This window comes from Mesoplodon densirostris, chromosome 15 (genome assembly GCF_025265405.1).
Source record: "Mesoplodon densirostris isolate mMesDen1 chromosome 15, mMesDen1 primary haplotype, whole genome shotgun sequence".
Classification (NCBI taxonomy): Eukaryota; Metazoa; Chordata; class Mammalia; order Artiodactyla; family Ziphiidae; genus Mesoplodon; species Mesoplodon densirostris.
The window spans coordinates 712806-737143 of NC_082675.1; the positions used below are offsets into that span (position 1 = coordinate 712806).

The 24338-nt window shown below is 63.3% G+C and overlaps 1 protein-coding gene across 11 annotated transcripts in view; it reads right to left on the bottom strand.

The window, feature by feature from the left end:
* The window catches only part of FBRSL1 (fibrosin like 1), an 84645-nt gene that overhangs the window by 29064 nt on the left and 31243 nt on the right, over positions 1-24338 (bottom strand). For 10 of the 11 annotated variants that reach the window (XM_060118501.1, XM_060118502.1, XM_060118500.1 and 7 more), the window contains exons 4-5: positions 23009-23044; positions 4092-4121 (exon numbers count right to left, since the gene is read on the bottom strand). In XM_060118501.1, the coding sequence (XP_059974484.1) occupies positions 4092-4121; positions 23009-23044 (66 nt within the window). The remainder of the gene's footprint in view (positions 1-4091; positions 4122-23008; positions 23045-24338) is intronic. The other variant, XM_060118504.1, reaches the window with a different exon arrangement.

A 24338-nucleotide genomic window follows, 5' to 3' on the forward strand; every position in this document is an offset into this window, starting at 1 on the left:
AATTTCTGGCCATGACTGTTTACAATGTGGCCTCTCTGAGCTCATCCCCTCCCTCCCTCCCTCCTTCTGCTTCGACCCCACTGGACAGTTTACATCAACATCTCCCTGCCTCACCACGCAGGAGGTGATCAGTCAGGTTGTAAGATCAATGATGTGGGAAAGGGGAATGCAGATAAGATGGCTGGTGCTACAGCTGCTTCTGTGGATTAAGAGGTGACTATGAGGAAGGGAGCCATATGCCAAGAACGGCCAAAAGCAGAGAGACAGGAGCCTGATGACCACCCACAGGCCACGCCAGCCGGGAGGGTCCACATCCGGGCCTTTAGGTGAGAAGTGCAAACTCCTTCTTTAGTCCAGTTCCATTACAGCTTCCTCCCTGACCCGGGGCCATGTGGTAGACAGCTGGTGTCTGCACCTTGAAAGCCAGGACAGGGGTAGGGAGTTTATCATGTAGGCAGCAGAGGTCTCTGCATCTTTCTGGTAAGGGCAGAGATGTGAGCTGGCGAGCAAGGAAACTGTGCCACGCCCAGAGGAGAGATGCTGAGGGCAGGGTGAGGGCAGCTGCAGCCTCCAGACCTACAGCCCAGGCAGCCACGCAGGGCCTGGCAAGTCACAACAGCCCAGCCAGTGCTGACCACACACATACCCGTCCCGGCGGCAGAAATACCAAGATTTGTCCATGCTGGTTGGTGAATAGCCCTGGGGCCCTAGAGGGGGCCCCTATCCCAGGGGGCTGCTCTGGGAAGCCCCAAGACCTCCCCACCACCAGGCAGCTCTTGGGCTCCGTCCAGGACCCCTTCTCCGAGCGGCACCATGGTCAGCTGCATGGAATCTCGGCCCTGGCCTCTGGCCTGCATCTCAAGCTGTCTGGAACATACCCTAGTGTCCCAGAAGCCCCATGTGCTCATGGAGAAGGCAAACTCGGGTGACCGGGGAGGAATCCTGTACCTTTCCCTGGCTCATCAGCCAAGAGGCTTTCTGCAGCATGGGCCGGCTCTGCCCACTTCAGGGGGCCCATTGCCCCACGAATGGCAGGCTCAGTCACCCTGTGCTAGCCCACTCAGAGCTCACCATAGCCCAGGAGAGGCACCCCGTCACTCACGGAGCAGGTGGCGACAGTGGGAAGCTTCTCTCTCCCTCCCCTGCCTGGGCCCCACTAAGGCCTGCCCGCGACGGAGCCAGGGGCGGTCACCTGCCCGTATCGCCTGTGCAGCCCACTGGGGGCCCACCGCCATGGCCATGCCGGGGCCCAGTCACCATGGGGAAGACCAGGTTCTGCCCCTCCTCCTGAGGACCCCCGGCCGCCGAGGCCCGGTGTAAGTGCCATGGGGTCAGCCCCAGCGCAGAACCCAGTCTCTCCCAGCAGAGGCCTCTGGAACTCGGACCCTGGCCTTCCCAAAGACCCTCAGAGTGGGGTTCTTCCCTCACGCTGCACAGGGAATCGCCAGAAGGAACTGCTGGTTCCAGGCCCCACCCCAGGCTCGAGCAGAGCGAGCTCCCGGGCCACCCGGGCCACCCCCGGTGACCGCGCCTGCTGTGCCCGTCAGTCCTTGGCCAGGCTGAGCTCGGGGCCACTGCCCGTGCGCGGGTGGGCGTGAATGCAGAGGAGGCCAAAGCCACGGCCTCCGGCTCGCCCTCGGTCGCGGCCTGCCGGCCTCGGTGCCCGGGGTTGACGGCCTGCCGGCCTCGGTGCCCGGGGTTGACGGCCTGCCGGCCTCGGTGCCCGGGGTTGACGGCCCTGGGCAGAAGCTCTCGGCGTGCCTGGTCAGAGCTGCCATGTGGGGCTGTGCCCTGGCTCGGGCCCTTCCAGCGCCTGGTCTCCACTCCAGGGTCCTCGCTCCGGCAGGAGGGGTGGACTGAGGGGTGGAGGGAGAAACATGCCAAGACCAGTGCTGACCAAGGGGCCCCTGGACAGAGCAGTCAGCAGCCTCAGGGTCTCAGAAGCCCCTCCCCACACCCCCCTCAAAGCAGCCCCTGGCCTCAGAGAGCGTTTCCTGCAGATTTGCAATTAAAGGAGGTGCTGAAGGTGATGGCCCAGCGCAGCACTTTCCCAGGTGCTGCGATCGAATACATTAAAGACATCAGGAGTGGGGCTTCCCTGGTGGTGCAGTGGTTAAGAATCCGCCTGCCAAGGCAGGGGACACGGGTTCGAGCCCTGGCCCAGGAAGATCCCACATGCCGTGGAGCAACTAGGCCCGCGAGCCACAACTGCTGAGCCCGCGAGCCACAACGACCGAAGCCCGTGCATCTAGAGCCCGTGCTCCACAACAAGAGAAGCCACCCAATGAGAAGCCCGCGCACCACAACGAAGAGTAGCCCCCGCTCGCCACAACTAGAGAAAGCCCGCGCACAGCAACGGAGACCCAACGCAGCCAAAAATAAATACATAAATTTATATAAAAAAAAGACATCAGGAGTGACAGCTCCTGAAGAAACGAGGCACCTGTCCCAGTGCCCACCGGCGGCCCGACACCCTGCCCACTCACAGGACGGCTGAGGGGGGAGCACTCGGGACCACAGACACTTCCTAGCTGCCCTGCCCTCTGGCCACCTTCCCAGGACGGTCTAGACTGCAGCAAGGACTCCACACAGGGCTTCTGGGCCAGCTCACCTTGGACGGCGCACCCGCACCCCCACCTCACCCGTCCACACCTGCTCCTCCTCCAGTCACCGCGCGACTCCAGTCCCCCTCCCGGCCCTTGGGATAACCGCTCGCCCAGCCCAGACCAGTGCCCTACCTCATGAGGCTGGTCATCCGGACCCCAGGCATCCTCTGCAGGCCTGCCCTGACCCTGAGCACCCTGCTAGCCGGCCTCTGGGTTCCTTCCACACTTGCTCACGTGCTCATAGGCTACTCTGTGCTTGAGCGTGAAGCCTGTACGAGGCGGGCTGGCCGTCTGGCTGTCCACAGCTCCTGCCCACGCAGGCCAGGACACACCAGAGAGGCAGCAACTGAGGCTCTCACACTGCACAGACCCCCCGACGGGACCACGTTCCAGTTCACAGAAACTTGCCTAGACGCCAGTCGGTATTCAGTGCCCTTCCACCCGCCTCACACGAAGAGCCCTCGGGCACACTGGCCCCACCGCTGGACACCTGTCCTCCTTGGTGCCCAGCGCCACCCCCGGGGGGCCCCACCCCGAGGACGAGGGGCTCCACCACGGCGGCGCGGCCACCTCCTGCCAGTCTCACCACCGAAGGCTCTTCAGGTGGGCTGATAGCTCGTTCACCAAGGACGGCGTGCCCAGCCTGCCCGGCTTCCAGCTGTGTGACCTCGGGCAGGTTCCTCACCCTCTCTGTGCCTTGGTCTCCACTTCTACATCAGGTAGTGACAGTTCCTGCCCCACAGGGTTTTGGGACAGTGAGTGCCCGGCACCTGCACCCGCTGGGTCTCAGGCCTGTTGCTGCTGCTTCTGGTCGCTGCCCCCGAGAGCCAGTCCCCAGTGGTGCCCCCAGCTGTGTCCCTGCCCACACACAGCTCAGCACACAGTAGGTACTCTGCGAATAACTTCTGAGCCAAGAGCTCTTCCCCTTCCCCCAGGACACACAGGGCCCTGCAGAGGGCCAGGACCAAGGTCTCCTGCACCCCAAGGACCAAGGCAGGAGCTGCGGAAAGGAACGCAGAAGGATGCCGGCACCCCCGGAGGCCCCTCGGCTGTCCCTGTGCTAACTCTCCCACTGCGTAAATCCCGAGTTAGCAGAAACTTCATTGTTCCTGAAAAGCGGGGGTTAGGAGGGAATTGCGAGGGGCCAGGCGCTGTTGCTATTAGCGGAAGTCACCGTTTTGGGGTGATGTTTACAGCCCCTAGCATGGAAACGCAACAGAGTGTGGCCCCCGCTCTGCCCACGGCTCCCCCATCCCAGGGAACCCTGGACTGAGACAGCTGCTGACAGGCCAGGAGCTGAGGCTCGGTCCTGCAGTCCCAAGGGGCCCGGGCAGCGTCCCAGGTCCCAGCGTGGACGTCTACCGCATCTTGTCCTCAGCCAGGTCGGGGAGGCGACCGTCACCCGCACACCCCACAGGAGAACTACGACCTTTCTGCCTGCGGTCCAGGTCAGCAGGAGGGGCAGGTGAGGGGGGGAAGGCTTACCTTGTCATCCCCGTCGCTCTCGCTGTCGCACTGCAGTGGGGGGAAGAGAGAGAGAGAGGTGAGTCAGCGCCCCACAGGCGGTCAGTGCTAGGGGCTGAGAAGGTGAGAGTGTGGGAGGGGCCTGGGCTGGGGGGGAGGGCCAGAGGCGGCGACTCGGGGCCTCAGGTGTGGGATGGGGGTGTCCCCAGCCAGCAGGACCAGGGGCCCAGGCGCCGGGAGCTGGGAGGGATCTGGGGGCCTAGGCAAGCCCTGGTGGGAGCTCCACCGAGGACCTGGGCAGGGGGCCGGTCGTGGGGGTAGGCGAGGCAGAGGTGAGACCGAGGAGTGCACGTGCCCAGGCAGATGCAGACCAGCACCCGCACGCCCCAGCAGGCCGGAGCTACCCGGTTACCCCAGGAAACACACGGAGCAGCCCCCGCCCCCTCAGGCTCCCCCCCAGGTGCTGAGCTCTCCAGGCAGTGGGGGGGCCGCGGTGGGATGCGAGGGGCCCTTGGCTGCTTATGAGGCCGACGGACCAGGGCTCAGGGCAGGGACTCTGGGCACCGCCTGGGCAGGGAGACAGAGAGGCCCAGCCTCGGGTGGCCTGAAAGGGCCGCAGGGAGGGCAGGGGGCAGCGAGGGCTGGGACCGTCGAAGACAAGCAGTCAGGACAGCCTGTGCCGCAGGTGCTGCCTGCCGGGGTGGGGGCCACCTGCTCCCCCCGCCCGCCCCTGCAGATGCCCCAGCAGAAACCGCTCCACGTGTTAGCGCAGCTGGTTAAGGGAAGATTGTGAAAATCGTGCAAACAAATCCTTGTTTTCCATTTTCAGTGAGCAGAGCTTTAAAAAGAAAGCCTGCTCTAGAAACCACAGCAATTTTCCCCCTAAAAGAATATAAACCATAAAGAATCTCTTCCCAGCAACTGTAATTGTGACACGTTTATGTCAAGTGAATTATATTGCTGAAAATAAATCTCCCCGGGACGCACAGGAGGGTGATGGGCCCCAGGCAGACATGTGGAGGTGCTCCACAGACACGTGCTGTGTCTGTGGGGTCTTCCACCAGACCCGCCCTGGGGCGAGGGCCGGGGTGGGTTCAACGACAGAGTTTACCGAGTTGTGGCCACCTGCCTCGTGCTTTATCAGCCACTCACCGCAGGCGGAGAGTGACCTGGGGACAGGGGGAATGGGCATCTGCGGGGATCTTCCTGAGGCTCACAGCAGCCCCGTGGACCCTCTGCCCCCCAGCCTCACACTGCACCCTGCAGGGCCTGGCCCAAGACCTCCAGGGCGGGTGTCCCTTCACAAATGGCAGAAGGGGCCACGGGCCCAGTCTCCTGGCCGTACAACCACGGTGAGAGGCCAGGTCCGCCCCTCATGGCTGGCTGGCTCTAGCAGGGTGGCCGAAACCCAGAGACAGAGCAGGAAGGCGAGGAGGGGACGTGGGAGACGAGGCTGGAAAGGCGAGTGGCCGGAACATGCAAAGCTTCACTGCGCAGCAAGCTGGGACTGAGCTTTGTCGTGCGGCCACATGACCGGCACTTCCGGACGTTCTCTGTGCCAGGAGGGAGGGGTGGGGGGAACCGGGGGTCGTGGCCTGTGGGAGCGCGGCCTGGAGGGGGGCCGTGGGGGACAGGAACCCCTCTGACGCTGCGGAATTAGCCGAGCTGCCAGACACCCCCAATCAGACCTCTTTATGCCTAACTAGCCCTTGAGGTGGAGACTGCAATTCCATGAAACCGTCAGGGGGCCGGGCCTTGGGCGCAGCACACCTGTCCCTTGGGCAGCCTGGAAGCACCCCTAGGCCTGGCCCTGCTCCACCCCAGGCCCGGTTTCATCCCTTCCATGCTTTCGGACGGTGCCACTGGTGAAAGCTAAATGGTCTGACATCAAGGAGGGGGTGAGGGTGCTTTCCAGCGAGTCCATGGAGCCTATAATTAACCAAACAGCTCACCGTTTTCAGCCAGCACAGGCTGCATTGCAAATGAATTCACATTATTAAGTCCTACTGAATTAATGTTTAACTGCAATAGAGTCGGAATTGAATGAGGCAATTAATCAGGACAAAGAGGGAAAAAGAGCCACATCTGTCTTGTGGGAGCTGCCTGAGCGAGGCGACCTTCACGGGGTTGGGCTGGGCTGGGCGGTCCTGGAGAGCGTCATCCTGGAATGGGTGGGGGTCCAGGAGGGGAGTCCACAGAGCAGGGGACAGACCCTAGGCCCCAAGGGATGTGCTAGGTATGGTGGGCGCCCAAGACCTGGGCTCTGGAGCAGACGCCTGCTCTGACGCTGTGCTACCACCTGTGCAGCCTGGGCAAGTGCCATGACCTCTCTGCGCCTCAGTTACGCTTCTGTAGAACAGAGCCAACAGCCCACCTACAGGACTGCTGTACAGCTTATGTGAGTGAATACGTGCAAAGCACTAGGACAGCGCTGGGTGTACTCATCACGATATACCGTGTGGTTGTATTTTCACCACCACCATCACCACCATCATCACCACCATCATCACCACCACCATAACCACCATCATCATCATCATCACCACCTTCATCACCACCACCACCACCATCACCACCATCATCACCACCACCATAACCACCATCACCACCACCATCATCACCACCATCACCACCATCATCACCACCACCATAACCACCATCACCACCACCATCATCACCACCATCATCATCATCATCATCACCACCATCACCACCATCACCATCACCATCATCACCACCATCATCACCACCATCACCATCATCACCACCATCATCACCACCATCATCACCACCATCACCATCATCACCACCATCATCACCACCATCATCACCACCATCACCATCATCACCACCATCACCATCACCATCATCACCACCATCACCACCATCATCACCACCATCATCACCACCATCACCATCATCACCACCATCATCACCACCATCATCACCACCATCACCATCACCATCACCATCATCACCACCATCATCACCATCACCATCATCACCACCATCACCATCACCATCATCACCACCATCATCACCATCACCATCATCACCACCATCACCATCACCATCATCACCACCATCATCACCATCACCACCATCACCATCATCACCATCACCATCATCACCATCATCACCATCATCATCACCATCATCACCATCATCACCACCATCACCATCACCATCATCACCATCATCACCATCATCACCACCATCATCACCATCACCATCATCACCACCATCACCATCACCATCATCACCACCATCATCACCATCACCATCATCACCATCATCACCACCATCATCACCACCATCACCATCATCACCATCATCACCATCACCATCATCACCATCATCACCATCATCACCACCATCATCACCATCACCATCATCACCACCATCACCATCACCATCATCACCACCATCATCACCATCACCATCATCACCATCATCACCATCATCACCATCATCACCACCATCACCATCACCATCATCACCATCATCATCACCATCACCATCACCATCATCACCACCATCACCACCACCATCACCACCACCATCACCACCATCATCACCATCATCACCATCACCACCATCAACACTCAATATTATTATTGTCTTCCAACTAGGCCGAGAATGAGGGGTTCCCCTTTGGAATGGCTGAAGGCCCAAACCTGAGAGTTTCGGGGAGGTGTCTCTCAGCCCTGGAAGTGCCGGCTCTTGCCCCTGACCCTGATGGCTGGTGGCCAGAAAGGGAGCGCTCCTTGGCCCAGATGAGAGCCCAGTATCAACTCTATCCTCCCCTGCTCGCCCCCAGCCCCAGTCCCACTCAGGACGTAGCACCAGTTCCTCCCAGCCTGGTCGAGCCGGCAAACAATGAACCAGTAGGACCACTCATCCAGGACCACCTCCTCTGCCCATCCTTCCGTCAGCCCAGAGGGTTACAGTCCTGAGTGCACCTCAGCTCACCCGAGGGACCTCAGACCCCGTCAGCCTGAAGCCTGGGCCAGGTGACTCTAATGAGTGGCTGGGGAGAGGCACCCCGCTGGGAGCTCAAGACCACCCAGTGTAGGTCAGAGGCAGATGTGAGCTCAGGGTCCTGCATCCCAAAGCCCCAGAGCTCAGCTCTCCCACGTCCCAGGCCACCGTGTCACTCACGCTAATAGATGTGACGTGGGGATGCCCAAGGGTTAGCTGCGTGTCGCCCACGTTCATGGACGTGACGTGATGAGGCACCCATCCACGGGTGGACATGGCCTTGAGACACAGCTTGAGAAGCCATAAGCTGGATGAGGCTTTGTTTGGCCTAACTGGCCTAACTTTAAAAAAAAAATTCGCTGCCGGCTTCCCTGGTGGCGCAGTGGTTGAGAGTCCACCTGCCGATGCAGGGGACACGGGTTCGTGCCCCGGTCCGGGAGGATCCCACATGCCACGGAGCAGCTAGGCCCGTGAGCCATGGCTGCTGGGCCTGCGTGTCCGGAGCCTGTGCTCCGCAACGGGAGAGGCCACAACAGTGAGAGGCATGCGTACTGCAAAAAAAAAAAAAAAAAAAAAAAAAAAAAAAAAAATCGCTGCCAACATTTAAAACTCTGGAGATTTCTCATGAGACCCTGCGTCTTACTGAGAATGCGGAGCCACATGCCCACGTACAGCCCTGCCCAGTGCCAGGCAGGACTCCACTGGGCCCCCTCCGCACCTCTCCTGACGTCCAGGGCCCGAGTGCTGGCCCTCATCGCATGCTGGGGACATAGCCCCACGGCGGGTCCTGGAGCCCGGGGCTCCGTCGTGCCTTCACTCTCGGTAATGGTGGCTGCTCGTTTTACCTCTCTGAGCCTCAGTTCCTCGTCTGCCGAGACGGGGGGCCTCCGTGCTGCGGTGGCTTGGGGTTCAATTAGTCGGTGTGGGTGGAGAGCTCAGAGCAGCAGCTGGTTGGCAGTCTGGGCTCCATAAATGTGAGCCGCTGTCGTCGTCATCTCCACCTTCCTCAGTGTCACCCCCATCATCATTGTCACCATCACCATCACCGCATCTTCATCATCACCACTGTCACCTTCGCTGTCACCGTGATCGGCCGCAGCTCCTTCTTCCATATCACCCGACCAGCCCTCGGAGGCACCTGAGCCATCCATGGCCCTGGGCACAGACACTGTCGCCGGACAGTGCCTGCTTCCCCGGGGGCACCAGCTGCACAGCAGGTCTGGAGAGCTTGGCCTCCGTCACCGAGACCCTTCCAGAAACCTGGGCAGCGACTTGCTTGGGGCGAGGGCTGCTCGGTGGCCTCCACAGATGACACGGCTGTTCAGCAGCCGCAGAGACGGGCCTTGTCCTGCCCTCAGAGCGAACGTTAATTACCGCGCGGCACAGCAGCGCTGAGGACGGCTGCCGCTCCCACTCCCCAAACAAAGGCATGAAAAATTCATGGGCAGGGAGCCCTGCGCTGAGCCTGTGCCCCCAGCAGACGTGCCAGCACCCAGGGCTGGGCCAAAGTCACCCATGGGGGCGGGGGTGTCCCTCCTGATCGCTGCGGAGTCTCCACTGTGCAATGGAGACACAGGTCGAGGGGCGGCCGGGCGGCTGCTGGAAGGAGGGTGTGAAACCGCCCCGGCCCTTCTCACTCAGGCGGCCCCACCTCCATCCAGGGGCCCAGCAGGCTCAGGGCCAGTGTGGCCTGGCGCCTGGAGGCGGGGGTGGGCCGGGCCCGTGCCCAGCAGCAGGGCCTGGGCTGCACAAGGGCCCGCGGAGGCCCTGACTGCAGAGCTGCTGGGGGCCAAGGAGGGCCGGCCCTTCCCCCTGGCTGGGCCGGGCTCCCAGCGGGCAGCGTCACCTGCAAAGGCCTGAGCAGCTGCAAACTGAAAAAGTAGGCAGGATCCGCGGCCTGTGCGTGAGCGGAAGGTGACAGGACGTTCTGTTCAGGCCACCTGAGCGTGGTGGACAGGAAGGGCTGAGCTGCTGGGCAGCTGGCGCTGACTCCCGCCCTGGGTCATAGCCATGTGGCCGGAGGTGTGCCAGGGGACGCCCGGGGAAGCCCAGGTGGCACCAGTCCTCGGCGCGGGCAGCGCTCGCTGGGCGTGTCCTCATGGCTCATGTGCGCCTTGTGCACACCTGAGCTCCAAGACATGGGAGTCGTGCTCCGAGGCATCTCACACATGAGCACCCGACACCCTGTCCAGGGCTGCTCTACCCTAGCGTGTCCTGCCAGATGTCCCACGAGTGTGTGGCCCCTGAACAGTCAGGCGACCTGCCACGGGGCCACGCAGGCCCAGGAGCGGTGGCCGTGTGGACAGTCCGTGTCTGCGCACGGGACTCCCGCCCTTGGCCCGCACGTCAGCTCCAGCTTATTAAACACTCTGCTTTTTGGAGCCGCTTTGGAAGAACTGGGGGAGAAGAGAGGGGCGTCGCTGTCTGGAGAGCAGAGGGACCCCAGCCCGGGCGGAAATGTCACCTTCATTTCTGCTGCAAATGCTCTATGGGGATGTAGAACACGTGCCAATGAAGCGATTCAGCTAAAATACGGAGCCAGACGAGGAGCTGTGGACCCCGGCTGGGCAGGGGGCAGCCTGGGAAGAGGCAGCGCTGCTTGGTCACGCTCTGGAGTGGGAAGGCCGCTTCTCATCCTTGTACGCGCACCTCCATCACGTAAAGGAGCACCGCGGCTGAGGGTGTCAGCCAGGCATCCCCTCCCTGTCAGAAGTCGACCCTGGGGGCCCTCGGGGGCGGGGGTGCGAGGAGGGCAGTGCTGGGGCCTCCGCTGTCTCATCTGCGGAATGGGATGCCCGTGGGGTTCTCGGGTGACCGGGTCTGAAGTGCTGGGAGTTGGGCACACGGCTGGAGAAGGCTGGCACCACCCTCCTTTCAAGGGCGGCTGCAGCCACCAGTGCTCACTGTGGCATAAGCCCACTTCACAGATGAGAAAGCAGAGGCTCAAAGGGTAAAGGGATTTATTTGTGGCCACATGCCCACTGAGCAGGGGCCGTGAGCTGGGTCCAGGCCCCAAATGGCCCTGTGCCATGGTCCACCTGCCCTAGAACCCCAGGCAAGCCCTGGGACCGTAGGGCTGGCAGGAGTGGGGGCAGAAGAGAGGCAGAGGCCCAGAAAACCGCAGGGCGTGGGGCTGCCGCTGCGTTCGCTCACTGGGCTTTTGCTTCCACACACTTCACTAGTCCCCACCACAGACCTACCTGCTTATGGACGGGGAAACTGGGGCAGAGTGGTTGGGAGTCCTCCCAGGGCACGGCTGGAGGGAGGGTGAGCAGGGCTCTTCAACCTACAGTCTTAACCTGGCCCATGGCGTCAGGGCCCCACGCCAGCGACTCCCTCGTGGTGGCCAAGACTGGACTGAGGTCCCAGTACTGCCCCTCAAAGAGCCCTTGGCCCCCTCGGCCCAGGAAGTCACAGTCGGCCCTGATTAATGAGGCATGATGCCTGGATGGTGGATCCTGAAAATCCCATTCTTGTTTACTCAGCTAAGTCACTTTTTGTGAGTGTTTAGGCTTTAAAGCAAGACAAAGCACTAATGACTTGATTAACGAGCAGTTAAGTAACTGCCTCCTAAGAGCCGGGCGCAGACTGCCTCTGTGAGCAGAGAGAAGGTGGGGAGGAGACCACCGAGCAGGGATGCGCTGTGGGGACGCCATCCGTCACGGGGTGGGCGCAGCGGGGACAGAGGGGCCCGAGTCCGCCTGGGCCAGGTGCTCAGCCCACACGGCCCACCTGCCTGCCCCAGGCCCCTCCGGTCCAGGAGGGCTGAGACCCGCTGCCCGTTCCCCTTTCCCTGCTCCTGCCTGCGCGCCTGTGCCTCGCCGGCAGGGAGCCAGAGGTGGCAGTGGGTGGAGCTCTGAGGGCCACAGCGGCCACCAAGCCTGGCTGAGAAGAGACGGCCCTGCAGCCGGGCCGAGGGTTTCGCGGGGCCTGAGAGACGGGGTGGGGGTGAGGGGGGCTGGGGCCCCTCCTGCACTTTCAGACGCGGCTGAGAGCTGCCTCTGAGGGAAGCCACCGGGGACACGGTGCGGGGCTTGCTGGCAGCCTGGCGTCATCCCAGGCCCCAAGCCTGAGCTGTCGCTGTGGACACTGCGGCTTCCGAGCGGCCAGCGCGTGGTCTGTCTTCAGTGGGGAGAGTCTGGGGTGGAGCCGGTGCCCAGTGAGAGGGGGGGCGGGCACAGCAAAAGCCGCCCCTCCCAACCCGCCAACCTCAGGAGGACCTGGAACAGAATTCCAGGCCTTCCCACGCCTGGCCTGTGCGACTGGCCTGTGCCCCGCCCCCCATACCCCGGCCAGGCTGGCCTTCCCCGCCCTTCCCTGAGCTGAGCTCGGGCGCAGTGCTCCACAGCCGCCTATGCAGCCCTGACCTCACCCTGCAGCCATCTTCAGTTAGTTGCTAATTTGTTTATCATCAGCGTCCTTCCAGTGAAACCCAAGTTCCCTGAGAACAAAGATCTCATTCCAGGACTTCCCTGGTGGCCCAGTGGTTAAGACACCGTGCTCCCAATGAAGGGCGTGCGAGTTCAATTCCTGGTCGGGGAAATAAGATCCCACATGCCACGCGGCAAGGCCAAAAAAAAAAAAAAGAAAAGTACAAAGATCTCATTCCTGCAGTCCAGCGTGGGCAGGGAATGAGTGGCTGAATGGATGACTCGGGGGTGCACAGACCCCGGACAGCACAGGCAGGGAACGAGTGAATGAGCAGGTGGATGACTTCAGCCCTGACAACTGACCGGTCCACCCTCCTCCTCCTCCCCTCATGGGGTCTCGAGGGCCGGCATCCAGAGGGTCCTTTGGGTGTCACACAGAGAGGGGTTTCTGCCTGTGCTGGGGGCCGTCCCCACAGCATTGCCTAGCACCTCACATAATTCTGGAATGTTCTGTCAGACAAAGTTCACGAAGCCGACAACCTGCTCAGTATCACCAGAGCCTTGACCCTGTTATGAAAAACACAAAGTTACGTTTCATTTTCTCCCGGTGCAGCTCCCACAGATACCAAGGAGAACTGGGGCATCTCCTTGTGGGTAGCTTTTCCAAGAGCGACGAGGATGCGCTGCGGGCGCCCCATGGCCTCTGTTCTGCGCCTCCACGCCGGGACCCAGGCCTGGTACTCACATCGTGAACCAGTCGTTTTCCCCCAGCAACTTCTCTTCCCATCAGCTTCACCAAGGGCCGAACCCTCTGCTTTCTAATTCTATGCTGGGGTTTTGTGGTCCCACCGTGAGGGGCGACGCAGGATGCTGTGACAGTGGGCGCAGAGGGCAGCCCCGTCCTTGCGGGGAGTCCTCCCGGAGCCCTCCACGCAGGCTCCGCCAGCCGATTAGCAAATCTGCTGCCCCCAGCTGGGCCAAACGTGTCTGTCCCTGCAGCCCCCATCCTCCGTTCTATGCCTCATCTGTCCCCACCAGCAGCTCCCGGCAACAGAGCAGCAGCCACATCACTGCTCAGGACCAAGAGTGGCATCCGCCTCATTCCCGGGGCAAACGTGACGGCCCCAAATCTCCACAGGCCTCAGGGGCCACCAGCTCACCTGACATCCCCCCGCCGCTGGCTGGCCACATCGTGACTGTAATTACACCTGCATGCACGCACGTGCACTCACGCTGTCGTGTGCATGCACACACCTGTACACATACGTGCACACATGCCCAAGCACACACACACTGACACACAAGCGCTCACGTGATGGCTAGGGTCCCAGGCACTATTCCCCTTAGGAGCGCCCATGCCGCAGGTACCCGGAGCGGCCGAGCCTCTCCTCGGGTGGCACCCTTGGACCCCGAGCCTCAGGGCGCCCTCCACACCCTCTCCCCCTCCTGCGTCACCCGCTCCGTGCACCTCTGCTGACACGACACTCCTCTGACTCGCTTCCCCCCTTTGCCCCTCCCTCCATGGCCTCCACGACAGCGGAGACTTCTGGGTTCTCTTCGGTCCTCTGACCTTGGGGCCTGGAGTGGTACCTGGCCCACAGCGAGGGCGCCACAAATACTTGGGGACGGCCAGCAGTCGCCGCTTTAGGACCCACTTCCCGCCCACCCCCGGCCCCGCCTGAGCTGCAGGGGAACAGGCGGGGCCTCACTGCAGCTTTCGGCTCCATCTCAGGGGCCTTGCTGGGGCCTGGGGCCAGTCCCTCCTCCACACCCAGGACGGTGGGTCGCGCCAAACCCGCCCTCCCTTTTCTCATCAGCGGCTCTCCCCGCAGCCCGCGCTGGGCTGGAATGATGAACGATCCCACGTCAGGAATGAATAGAAGATGGCCCCCGGCCCCGCCGCCCGCCGCTGACCTTTCTGGAGTCGACTGTATTAATATATTCTCCTGTTGTCAGAGTCAAAGCGCTAACTGCCTTATGAATTATTTATCAACACAAGAAGTCTTAACCAGAACGGTGTTAACATTAATTCCTAACCTTCTGGGTCCCGGCAGCCCCGCCTGTTCCACATAATTGAATTTCACTCCCAGTGGCCTGCCCGTCACCCACCCGCTCCCCAGAATGACCGTCCCTCCAGCCATGGCTCCTGGCACACGTGGCCGTGGCCTTGAGGGGCTCCCTAGAGCGTCGGCGTCCAGCCTCTAGGGACAGGACCAGACTGGACGAGAGTCCTTGGCTTGTGCTGCCTGCAGGTGCGAGGGGGGCGGGGCCTCCAGGGGCCTGAATTGCTCAGGGTCTGCCCGCACCCCAGGTTGGGCCAGGAGGGGCGGCTGCCTGCTGCATCTCCGCCTCTGCAGCCGCCCCGGGGTGGGAGCAGGCAGCGGGGTGGGGGCGTGGGGCCGGGGGCAGAAGCTGCTGCCTGCCCGGAGGGGCGGGGGAGGAACCTGGGGAGGGGGCTGTGGTGGCCCCCACGAGCCCTCCCAGAGCCCACTGCAGAGTGACCACGCTGTCCAGAGCTGGGCCTCACCCCCCCACCCCGCAGGCTGCGCTCTGGAGAGGTCCGCAGCCAAGCGCCCCTGAATGCCCGCCCTCAGAAACGGTCATGGTAAATGCTGCTGCCCTAAGCAACTAAGTCAGGGCAACTGGTTACTTAGCAACCGATGACAAACACACGAGGGAGAAGAAGCTCGCTGGCCTGGCGAGGGGGGTCCTGAGGTGGCAGAGCCACATCGCGGCAGGCATGGTCTCAGTCGCCCTCCCATCGAGGGCCGAGGCCCATCCCCTCCCCTCGGACCTGCGCTGGCGTGGCTGAGCCGACCAACGGAAAGCGGCACATGTGCCACCAGGCCAGCCCCAGGGCTGCCTTGGCCCCTGAGAGCCCCGAGCCGCCCCACTATCCCACAGGGAGACCCCCGTGGAGGGCCTCGAGCTGCCACGGAGAGGGTGGGTCCATGCCCACCCAGGAGCCAGGGGTGTGAGTGAGGCCACCTAAATGGGGGGTGCAAAATGGCTGCAAAACGCCATGGAGACTCGAGGTGTTCTCACGAATGAATACTCTCTTGCCGACCCTTGCTCAGATGACAGCACAAGATACACACGGGTGACACACACCCATGTCAACCCCGAGGCCCGGACAACCCGGCCTGAAGCTTCAGGCCCCCGGCGAGCAGAGGGCCTCCCAGCTTCCAGTCCGCCTTGCTGACCAGTCCCCAGAGCTCCCATGGAGCCACCCACCCAGAGGAGTGCCAACGCCTGATGTGTTCGGGCAGCTGGGACGAGCCTTGCTGAAGCCATGGGCTGGCGGGCCCCTCCCTTCCTCCTTTCGGGCCCCTGGCGCACCTGCACCCCAGCTTGCATTTGCCCTTGGCCCGACCTCCCTGCTGGCTCTTCCTGGGACGCTGCCCCTGACCGCTGGCACAGTTGCCCCCAGATGCCCTCCGCAGCAGCCAGCACTCTTTGGAAGCACCTGCCGCTGATGTATCTGCTTTCTCCCACCATCTCCCCACCAGGGCAGGGACCCCAAGATTCGCTCTGCTGTGCCCCCAGTGGAGCACGGCCCCAAGGGCGGGTGGTGCAGAGGCCACAGGCCTCAGGGATGCCCTCGGCAGACACGTGGAGTGTGACAACGACCCGCCGCGCAGCGCACAGAGTAACAGCAGGTGCCTGGCGGGCTCGTGGATTCTCCCCGCAGCCCTGTGGGGTGGGTTCCGGGGCTCCACTGTCTTACAGATGAGAAGACTGGGGCACCGGGTGGCACCCAGCCTGGCGGCTTCACCTCCTCTCCCGACCTGAGACCCTGCTAGGCCCTGCCCAGTGGGCCACTCACCTGGCAGTGCAGCCTCCAGGCGGGCAGGGGCTAGTGGCCTCAGCTCTGACATCCCTGCTCCTCCCCTGATCGACACCTGGGGGCCACACGTGACCTCCCCGGAGGTGGCTCCAGGGTGTTCCTGATAGAATAGAGCTAGGAGCCAGAACATTCACCAACCCGGAGGGCCAAGCCGTCCTGCTGGGTCAAGCGCCCGAAGGCCAAGGGGCCTGGAGGCCCAGGACTCCCAGAGGCAGGTGGCTGTCCAGGTCTGTGCCACCCCAATCTCACTGTAACCCGTGGGGTCCCTGAGACGGCCTCCCCACAGCACACGCTGGGGCGCTGCTTCATGAGAGGGTGAGCAGCATCCAGCAGTGGGGCGGAGGGAGTGACGCGGGCTCAGGGCCAGGGACCCCCGGGGAGCACGGGACGCCTCCTTCTCCCAGCCCAGCGTCTGGCCGGACAGAGGGTGGCTGCAGGAGGTTTCCTGGCCGGGAGGCCAGGTCCCCAGGACCCCGGAGGGGCCCAGATGCTGAAGCCCTCAGGGGGAGGGTGTGCTGCCCTGGCCTGCCTGCTGCACACCCCGCCCTGGCAGGCTGACCTCTGTGCGGGACAGCAGAGTCAGGGGCCAAGGACCCGGCTGCCTGCAGAGGATGGCCACAGACAGAGGGGCCCAGAGCGCACCCACGGGAAGCCCCAGCAGGCGGACCTGTCAGGTGCGCACGGCTCCACTCGGGGCCGCCCGTGCCGGTAAAATCCTGAGCCCTTGACGGCTCCTCCGTCTACTCCAGCACCCCCTCTAAAGCTAGCACCCACCCCCCCTACCAGCAGCACCTAGGCCTACAGCACCGCGCACGTCACCTGCTTCTCTTCTTTATCACTTACTCTGTCCCTGCTCTATCTGGGGCCTAGACCCCTTCTAGGAAGAACCTGCTGCCCCCCTGCCTAGGGAGGCCCCCCACCCAGTGCCCGCTCACAGGAAGCTGAGCAGAGGCCCTGAGGGCCATCCCCTTCCTGGTGCCACATCCACTGACCCAGGTCAGCGACGAACGGTCCGGCTGTCCTGGGCGCTCTCCCCTCCTGGCCCTCCTCCCAAAGGCGAAGGCCCCCAAGGCGAACACATCACGGTCCGCTTCCCTGGGAATAACAACCGCGGATGTACCCACGTGCCACGTTCAGAACCCCTCACAACTGGCCGAGGAGGCGGTGCTGACCCCCCTGCCCCAAGCCAGGCCAGGAGAGGTGCCGGATGACAGGGGCAGCGGGACACAAGCTCTCTATCAACCCACAGGGAAGGACTTCCGTGTACTCCACCTGGTCGAATGTGGGGCACAGCTGCACCCCAGGACCCTGAGAGGTGGGCTAAGTGAAGGACAGACGATGGAAGAATGGACGAACAGACGGATGGATGTGTGGGCAGACAGTGCCTCCTGACAGAAGGCTGGCTGGACACGGGCTGGGGTTGCATCCCAGGTGAGGACACTGCCCACCGCACACCCGCCGTCCCTGGCGACCCCTTCCCAGCGGCCGGCTGAGGACTGTCCTGTGCTCAGAGGTGGGACGAGGATGCAGTTCCCGGCTCCAGGGAGAGCCTGACAGGCTTTTATTGCTTTTGTACGAATTACGGCTGCTCGGAAGTGGCCCAAGGAGCAGGGTAACGGATGTCGTAAACCCGCCTCATGAAGACGGAGCCTGCCGCAGGCTACGAGTGGGGGCAGTGGGGCAGGTTAGAGGAGGCCAGGCCGCCAGAGCGTGCAGGGGGCGCCGCGGGGGCTGAGGGCGCTGAGCCGCTCCCGCGGTGGGCACGGGGACAGGCCTCAGGACGGCCCAGGGGCACCCCGGGCGCCTCTGCCAGCCTGCAGGGCTCCGCCGCGCGCATCCAGCAGCCCTCCCGCCCCGAAGGCTCATGAGAGCCGAGTCCCCCGCCACGTGCTGCACCTCATCTCAGCCACGATCGCCCCTGGCTTACGGGCAAAGCGGGCAAGTGACCTGCAGGTGGCCAACCAGGTACCCCGTTCCCAGGGGCCACCCGCTCTGCCCTCCCGAGCCCCAGACCGGGGCTCCCAGAAGGCAGGGCTGTGCCGCTCGCTCCTGCCAGAGAGGGTGGCGGGGCAGAAACCCGAGTGTGGAGCCGGGAGCCCCGAGAAGCCCGTCTGGGAGGGCCGGCAGGAGCCACAGGGCGGCGGGCACGTGCACGCGCGAGGCACGGGACGTGGCCCTGCCATCATGGCTACAGCACAGCTGGCCTCGGCCACCGCCACACCTCACAGGGCTGCGCGCGGGCTGATGCTACCTGTCACACACGCATGCACGGCTGACTTCCCGGGCAGAAGCCGCTGTGCCCCGAGTGTGAGAGGCCTCATCAGGGTGGGTAGGGGCTCCGGTCAGTGAGCCGCCTGTGCTTCCCCAGGCTGCCCGGGTGCCTGCAGCCCTCTCATGAGGTGCTGGCACTCCGACCAGAGAGGGGAGGCCTCCCCAGTCCCTCCCCACGAGCCTAAGGGGTGCTTATGACAACAGAGCCTCAGGAAGCCACGTCGTGCCACCCGGAGCTGAGGGCACTCCACCGCGACCGCTTCCTCCTAGCTCTCGGGACCCCGGTAACCAGCCACCACGCGGGAGGAAGCCCAGCCAGCCTGCCGGGGGAGGCCCACGTCAGAGGAACTGAGGCCACCAACCACGAGCTGGCACCAAGCCCCAGACGGGGGAGGAAAGGGGCCTCCCGTGACCCCCAGATGTCGAGGTGTTTGCTCGACAATGAGCCCCGGCGCCCCGCCTCCCCACCCCTCCAGACAGACGTCCTCGGCAACAGCTGGCTGGGCACAGCGCCAGCCTGGGCCCTGCCAGCCCCTGTGTCAGCTCTGTCTGGGCCACTCCAGCTGCTAGTTTTAACTCCGCCCTATTGCCCAGGCTCCGAGGGGAAGGGACCAGCCAGGGGCGCGCCACAGGCCACAGCAGCCCCCTCTGTGGCCCCGGGAGAGGGCGCCAGCTGGGCCTTGACATGTCTTATTCACCCACTTGTGCCAGGAACGCGAGGTGTGCAGGTCCCTGAGACCCGGGGCTGGTGCTGCAGTGCAGGTGCTGTGAGATTGGCAGGCTCTCTGCAGCCCGGCCAACAGCTCAGAGTTCATTTCCAGAAACCCCCTTGAGGCAGTCACGCCCATCAGCTAACGATGCCTCGTGTGTATGTGTGTATGGGGGCCACCCCGGCAGGTTTGGCAGGTGGGGCCCGGCCCGACCCAGGCGGGCCTGGGCATCCTGGAGGCCGGGGTGCACGCCGGTGCCCCTTCCTCCCAGCCCTCCGCTGCTCTACTGGGAACCAGAGTTAGAGGCTCACTGGCCGCCCCCGCACTGTTCCCGACACATGACACACACGGGCCCCCCGGCCCAAGGCCTACGCAAGGGCCGCTCCCTGTGTGTGCCTGTGCGTCGGGGCCGCTCCAGTGTCAGGGCGAGGTGGGGAGGCCTTCCCGCCACGCCAAGCAAACTCCTCCGCAGCGCTCACCACCTCCACGGGGGACGCTACTCATCCCCAGGGCAGGGGCGTTGGCTGTTTGATTCCTTTCCAGCCCCGTGAAGGGCGCTGACCGGTGCAGAGCAGATGCTCCACCCAGGTGTGTTGAGGGGAGGAGGGAAGAAACAAATGCACCCAAGCCCAGGAGAGGGCGGGAGGACGGCGGCTCCGCTGAGACTGGCCAGTGAGGGTGGGAGAGGTGCCAAAGGCAGCCAGCTGGGTGCTGTGCCTCGGGCACAGGCGGGCGAGGTGGCGGGCAGGCTTCCTCCCATCGGTGACAACCAGGGGCCGGGGCGGGGGCAGGGCTGGGTGGGAGGGGACGGCAGGGACGCCGGGGTGTGGCCAGGGCCGGGGGTCCCTTAGCAGAGACCCTTCATGACAGTGGGCGCTGCAGCGGGTTCTCTGCCCCCGTGCCTCGGCATCCTCATCTACAGGGTGGGCAGTCATCGCCAGGACAACAACGTCCACCCCGGAGGGTGGCCGTGGGACACCTGCCCGGGTCACCGCGGCATCACTGCTGCTCAGCATCCTCCGCTCCCGTCCCCGGGCGGCACACTCGGGGTGGGGGCAGGGCCGGCCTCCCGCCTCGGCAGGAATCTAGATACTCATTTCTCTTTAATAGAGGAAAGCCCCAAGTCCCCTGCTTCGGCGGGAGACGAATCCTCGTGTCCTTGGTTGCAAGCAGCCAAATTAGGAAAATTACTTTCTAAGTAATTTTATGGCACTAACGAACCTCTGACCGCGGGCAGGAGAGGCTGCACGGAGCTTTCGGGACAGATGCTGTTGAGGATGAACGATAATTGGGGATTTGCTGGGGATAAATCTCGGCAAATTAAACTTTTTTAAGTATGGTCTATAAACCAGGTCAGATGACAAATGCCCCCCCCCGCCGCCCTGTCACCTAGTATGGGGGTGGGGGGACGTTGTCGGGGAGAGGCAAGGACAAGCGTGACCCTGCTGGGCCTGAGGCCCCAACTACAGACATGCACAGACGGCAAGGGACACAGGCCAAGGTACACACCTACACGCAATGCCACGTGGCCAGACACACACACACGTACTGCAGAATCACAGTTGTACATGTACAGATGCACCCATGCCACGTCCAGACACAGGCTCCCAGATGGACACTTACATGCAGATACACACGTGTGGCACACACCCACCTGCTACATACACAGACACATCCGGGCACCTCCAGACAGACATTCGAGAGGACAAGACCCAGACACACACGCAGATGGCCAGAGAGAAACACTAACGCTTCTAGGCATAGGCGTGCAGCCGCATGGCCACACAGAGACACTGCCTCAAGGCACGTGCATGTGACCGACATATGTCAACACACAGGGGTACACAACACACACTCCCCTTTCACTGAGAGCCACACACAGACACGGCCCCCAACCTGAGTGGCACCCTCAGGTGTGTCTGAGGCCTCCACAGTGAAATCTGGATCTAGAGGCAGGACTGCAGCCGCCCTGAGCTCAGCCCAGCTGGCCTCCAAACCCCAGCCCCCTGGCTCCTGGCAGAGCTGCCTTCCTGCCCCCAGCCCCGAGCCGCTGCCTGCTGGGCAAGGGTCCTCTGGGCCCGTTTCCATTCCTCCAGCTCCAGGGGCAGCCCCACCTGCTACCATGCCAACTAGGCAAGAGGGCCACCAGGGCCGGGTTGACCATGCATGCCCTGCAGTGCTGGCCGGCACACATCAGGGACCTGTGGACACATCTGCTCACACCAGGGCCTGGTGCGCACACACAGGCATCTGCAGACATGGTTCAGGAACCCCACGGCTGAGCAGCAGGCTGGGCCCCTGCCTGCCACCATCTGTCACTCCCGTGCAGCGGCGGTACGGAGCTAAGCTGCAAGCAGCTGGCATGTTAATTACAGGTTCTTCTCCAGGAAACATTCAAAGCAGCGTTCTGGGGAGAAACCACGAATGGCACATGGTGATTTGGAAGCAGAAGGGCCGCCCAGCAGCTCTGGCAAGGAGACCTGGGGCAGGGAGACCCCAGCTGCCCTGGGCATCTCAGACCCAGCGGGAGGCTCCACACAAGGCGTCCCTGGGCCCAGCCTCTCGGGACTCCTGGACCCTCTGGGGCCGATGCAGGCCGGTGGGCGTTCTGGCCCCCACTGTCCCCATTACCGTGCCAGCTCGCCCCCGTGCCGACCTGCACCACACTGCCCACCATCTCCAACAGCCCTGGTCCTGGCCCAGCTCCTGGCCTGAATGTCACTGCCAACAGTCAGCTCCAGGGGAGGCTGGTGTGTCAGGACCGCCCAGGCCCACGGGAGGAAGGAGCAGCACAGGCCACCAGCCATGACCGTGACCACGGATGAGAGCACCAAGGCTGCCCCAGGAGGGCAGAGGCCTCCCCGGGAAGACACCCCTCGGCGGCACCCGGGACCGCCACCCAGCAGTGTCCAGCCCCCCAGGTCAAAGGCTCGAAGAAGCTATGGCCTGGCCCGGGGCTACAGGCGGAGGGCAGAGCTGCCTGGGCCAGTGGACCCTGGGGGTCGGGGAGCTGGGGGCGAGCACAGGAGGGATCCATGGCTGTCCCTGCCACCCGGGGAATTAATGGGTTAATTACACACCCTATGAAAAGCCCCTGTGACTTAGAGAGGCTGCCTGTCAAACCCTGGAACTCTGCAACTCGCAGTAAATCAGGGGATGCGGGGATGAGGCGGGCGGAGCCCAGGACCCTGCCCTCCAATGAGCCGAAACGGCTGTAAATCTGCAGAAATGGCTTTTATGGAGCTCTAGGATTTATGGTGTCATTAACAGTCCTCCTGATACTTAAGAGGAAATGAAATAAAGTCGTGAGGAGGGGGCTGGGGGACAGGGATGGGGCCCCCCCTTGGCTGGAGTATCAAGCAGCAGCAGGCCGTCCCCCGCCTGCCCTTGGGCCCCAGATGACAGCTAAGGGGCTGGGGCCTCACACCTCAGTCCAGACTCTCCGGCCCAGCCGAGTATGGTCCGGGAGATGGTGTCAGGGTGCTGGGGGGCAGCTGCTCCACGGGTGGGACCCCTGACACCAAGCGCTGCCCCACAGGACCCAGAGGCAGAGTGTCCGGCCCACCCACACTCCTCACAGGCCAGGGCTGCAGGGCAGGACCCCAGGAGGGACGCTCCCTTGGAGCCTCTGCCCACTCTGGCCCCACCCCCAACCTGCACCAACCCCCCCTCCAGCCTGGGGGCAGCGCCTGGCACAGTCGGGGCTCCTGAGGGCCGGGGTGGGGGGAGCAGACAGCAGAAGCAGGGCGGGAGACTTACGGAGTAACCTCTGCCTGAGACCGCCTGCGCCGAGCTCTGCAGGGAAGGAAGAAGGACAGTCAGGCACCGCTGGCCACCCCTGATGGCCACCCTCTCCTCCGAGGACCTGAGCCGGCAGAGCCCGGCAGCCCCCTCCGGGGTCTTTGCTGGAACTCTGGCCTGGGGCCACGCCAAACACCATGGAGCCCAGATCAGCCTGGGGGCCTGGCTTGAAGACCCGCACCAGGAGCCTCCGACCCCCAGACCTGGAGATGTGGTCCAGCCCAGCGGGGTCTCCCCACGTTCCTCGGGGATGGGCTCAGCCCTTGGCCAGATCTTAGCCCCTCCCAGAGGACCAACCCCACCTTTCCACATGGGGTTCTGGGCCAGGGGTCGACCCCCTCTCTGTGCTCAGGTCGACCTTGCCCTCACCACCCACGAGACTCCCAGGTCACAGGGTCCAGCGGGAAACCTCGGGAAGCCTTCCTGGAGGAGGAGCTGGGCAACTGGGGCCTCAGATGTCAAGATGTGGGGGTCAGCTGTGGCCTGGAGGCTGGCAGCCACCCCAGAGGTCCTGTGAGGGTGACCCCAACAATGCTTGATGGAGCTCCCTCTGGTTCAAAAGGGCATTTCGGATCCAATGGGAGAGACCAGTCAAGTGCATTTCACCAGCTCCCCAGGGCTGGCGGTGGTCACCAGGGCTGAGCCCTGAGGTCCAGGCGGACAGGACATGGTGACCGGGCAGGTGTGTGTGCGGGGGACACTGGCGCAGTCAGCGAGGGCGGGCTTGTCTGAGGTGTGTGGGACCCACAGACCAGGGTCCAGACCGCACTGAGGTCCAGATGCCAAGATTCTTCTGGGAGGGTGACCACTGCAGCCTGCACCACTCTGCTCTGCTCGGCTGAGGCCAGGCCACCCCTCCCCTCCCCAGGCAGACCCTGGCCGCCCGGGCCAGCCCATGGGGGTCTGCCAGGCCGAGCTCACTGCAGTGGGGGTCCCTCACCACCAGGGGTGGCCCAGTCCCAGGCCCTGCTGCTCGGGGGGGGCGGGGGTAGGGTGCCATAATTGCCCCCAAGCTTGCGCCCTCACGCCGCTGGCGCTGTGCTCAGAATCGGTCTCCGCTCATTTACCCCGGCTGGCAATTAGAGGAGCTCGAAGTAGGGCGGCCCCCGCGGCCCCAGACAATTACCAGCCTATTTTCCCATCTTGTGGCAACAAGATCGGAGCCGGGCAATTAGGCCCTCCTCCTGGCCTCCCGTGCCCGCCCTCCCCAGCCCCCATTTAAATGATAATGAGAGACGACTCGTTCCATTTAGCCCTGCAGAAAACCCACCTCTGCTCTGCGGCCACT